The sequence below is a fragment of the Pteropus vampyrus genome, unplaced genomic scaffold, assembly GCF_000151845.1.
Source record: "Pteropus vampyrus isolate Shadow unplaced genomic scaffold, Pvam_2.0 Scaffold26, whole genome shotgun sequence".
In the NCBI taxonomy this organism is placed as follows: Eukaryota; Metazoa; Chordata; class Mammalia; order Chiroptera; family Pteropodidae; genus Pteropus; species Pteropus vampyrus.
Window position 1 is genome coordinate 32,207 of NW_011888807.1, and position 3,630 is coordinate 35,836.

A 3,630-nucleotide genomic window follows, 5' to 3' on the forward strand; every position below is an offset into this window, starting at 1 on the left:
CAGCAACAACAGAAACCAGGCTTATAAATACAGAAAACAGATTGGTGGTTGCCAGAGGCAGGACGTTGGAGGTGGGTAAAATGGGGGAAGGGTATCAAAAAGTACAAACTTCCAGTTATAAAATAAATAAGTCATGGGGATGTAATGTACAGCATGAACTACAGTCAATAATACTCTGTTACATATTTAAAAGTAGCTAGGAGGGTAGATCTTAAAAGTCGGCAGAAAAAAAATGTTTGTAACCATGTATGGCGAGGGATGTTAACTACACTTATTGTGGTGATCACTTCACAATATGTACAAATATCAAATCATTACGTTGTATAGTGAAACTAATATAATATTATGTCAATTATACCTCAGTAAAAAAATAAAAATTTTTAAAGTAAAAATTAGTAATAGAATTTATGCTAGATCTGGTTTCATTGTAGCAATGAGTAGTATCTATATACAGCTACAGGAAATAATTGGGGATAATGTACCATCACTTCATTAAGATTTATACTTCTGATAAAATTTTATTCATAATTTTAATAAGTATTTATCAACATTTATATGAGTTATGTTTTGCTCCATTTGTAATAGTCATAAGAGCTTTAAAAAGTTAATTTCAATGTATATACCTTTATTCTTGCAAAGAAGTATAATAAGGTGATAAAATTCTAGGAAGGAAATAAAATGGAAGTGCAAGTTCAAAGAAAACAAGGAATGAGATTAAATTTATGATTTTTAAAGAAGAGCTCATTCATGCTTTTAAAAAATACATGATGTGGATATTTAGATTCCATGAGTACATTAAAAGTAGAAATATGTTTTAAATGATTAATATTTAAGTAATTTTAAATTTTATTATGAAAAAATTGTAGATGTGTACTTAAATATTGTGAAGGAGTACATAATTTTCGAATTTCTTTTAGATAGTATACAAGCCACATAATCTTTTTTTAAGAAATAGATGAGGTATAAAATAAAGCCAAGTACAAGTAAATATGGGACATCTCACTGTGCACCAGAAGAACCCTCAGGTAAGGACAGGTGTGTGTGCTTTCAGGTATTGCCAAGAGTGCATTTCATAGCAGGCTCTGTGTTTGGTGTTTCTGGGATTTTTGATGAAGATTTATCCTTTCCAATCTCATGGGAAGCCATGCTGCTGAAATGACACATTAGTGATATACCACTTAGTTGTATTTTATTTAAAAAGGAGTTCACAAATTTTCATGAGTTTCCACCTAAAGTTACATTCCATTTTTCTTAAAATAATAACTACTTAGCTTTTATTAAATATTTTCCAGACCAGAGGTTCTCCTGAGAAATTGCTATAACTGCAAATTCTCATACCTCAAACCTATTGAATCAGAAACTCTGGGCATGGGTCCCAGCAAACCAGGTGATGCAGATGCATGCCAAAGGAGATAATATTTATACAACATCTGGTATGGAGCATTGAACATAGTAGGTATTGCATAAAAACTAGCTGCTGTTACTTTTTGAATAAATAGTTTGGTCTACCTCCTAGAAAGAAATTTTCTAGTTAATTCTATATCCTTGGAAGAGATAGCTCTATGTATTTAATTATTCATAGGATACAATGACTTGACATTTTTAAAATCAAATTCATTGTCTTCTACCCAAAACAGGTTTCTTCCTCCAACTTCCCCATTTCAATCAATGGCAAAAATACATATATAAATCTCTGAGGGTTTCAGCCAGAAAAATTCCTTGCTGAAAGAACATACTGGATGATATAGTTGCCCATAAGCCTGGATATATTTTTTCAACCAGCTGCTTTAGAATGTGAAATTCCCACCATCGAAGTCATTTTACTGAGTTAAAATTTACATCTCTTTGCTGGAGAAGACATTTATTAATGCAAAAGCATATCAGGAATTTAGAGTAATTAGAATTCACCTTGTAGATCCCTCAGGGTCTTGTGTTATTGCTTTGTTGATGGTGAAGATGATGACAGTAATGATGACAGACATGCTTTTCTGGAAGGAGGTGCCAAACAGTCTCCAGCACCTGGGACGAGAAGACTGCTGCATGTCACTTACAGAGGGGCTGTGCTTTCACAGGCATTTTACCCCCACTCTGAGAATATCACTGAGAAGAATGTATCACAGAACTAAAAATGAGTCAGGGAGGCCAAGCCAGCAACTTGTCTGAGGTCACAGACCCAGGGAGTTAACAGGGCTTTACTCCCCAAGAGGCCATTCCCCGCTTTGTCTTGCCCTAATGAGCTGTAATTGAGAGTAGATTTCACCTCCTTCACAATCGGACCTGGCATCAGGCCCAATCAATTGTCAAACCCATCCATTTTTATTTTGGTTTCTTTCCATTCCCATTGCTATCCCTCAAGTTCCAGAACCTACGATAGAGGTTCTACCTCTCACCTCAACCTGTGCCCATATTTTCTGCTCATTTTGTCATTGTAAAACACTATTTTCATCAGCTTACAATTCTGCAGCATTTTTGTTTTTGCTGTCATAGGGCAGAAGTAGTTTAACTTCAGTAGACAGCATGTTTAATGCAGATTCGTAGGCCACGTTTTCTTTGGTTCTGGTTTAGGTGGAGTCCGCGGGTCTGAATTTTGATTACCTCCACCCACGTGGTAGTGATCAGGTTTTCCTGGCCTAAACACCATATTTTGAGAAACATTGCCTGTCAGTGCATTGCATCCAAACTCAGTTTGTCATTTAAGGTGCTCCAAAATTTGGTTTACCCCACCTGCCCTACCCACCTTTATATAAAAAATAAAGAGAAAATGTTGGCAGAACTTTTGATATGTGTAATATGAACTGAGAAAATGAGCTTTTATGTATATATTTCAGAGAATACCATGTTGAACACAGAAGTCTAACCTAAATCAAAACATCAGATGCATACATATCTCAAAAGTATTTTTTCCCCTTTGGAGGGACAGCAAACAAGAAACCAGAATGAGGAAAGATGACAGTACCAAAGTGTGGCCCCTAAAATATGAGCAACTTCTCCACATAGAGGACCACGATTTTGCAATGAGACCTGGATTTGGAAGTGAGTATTATCTTTACCAAACTCTATGTCACAATCTATTGCACTGTCAAAATGGAGCTGAAAATTTGAAGCAATTAAGACTAAAACACAAGGAAAGACCATTTAAAAAACAAAACGAAAACAAGGATACCTTTTACAATGACATTCTCTTGAATGAGAACAATGGTTTTTTTATTTTTATGCATTTTAAATTGACCAAAAAAAGATAAATATCTTCACTAAATATCCATACTATTTACTAATTATAAAGAGTATACGTTCAATAAATAGTGAATGAATATATCTTGCCAATACACTAACTTATTTCAATTAAACCCTGTAAATTGGATCACATGACGGTATTCATAAAACCCTACTGAATACTCTTGTAAGCTATAACACCTGGCTAACGTGGAAGAAGTAGTGTACCGAATGCTTGGCTCCCTAAGAAACAACTCTGCTGAGGGTTTTTTGCTTTTTATCACCTTCAGCCAATAAAATTGTTCTGTCGGTATGCCAGGCCATGTGCACTAGCTCATTCCACACTCCCTCACAGTGACCCTAGGAAGTAGACACAGTCGGGATCCCTAATAATCCAGTGTGAAAACTGGGGCTTAG

At 35.3% G+C, this 3,630-nt stretch overlaps 1 protein-coding gene across 1 annotated transcript in view; it reads left to right on the forward strand.

Moving 5' to 3' along the window:
• Window positions 1-3,630, forward strand: part of GABRR3 (gamma-aminobutyric acid type A receptor rho3 subunit) — a 47,414-nt gene that overhangs the window by 6,140 nt on the left and 37,644 nt on the right. Inside the window, exon 2 of the mRNA XM_011356390.2 lies at window positions 2,921-3,033. Coding sequence (XP_011354692.1) covers window positions 2,921-3,033 — 113 coding nt within the window. The remainder of the gene's footprint in view (window positions 1-2,920; window positions 3,034-3,630) is intronic.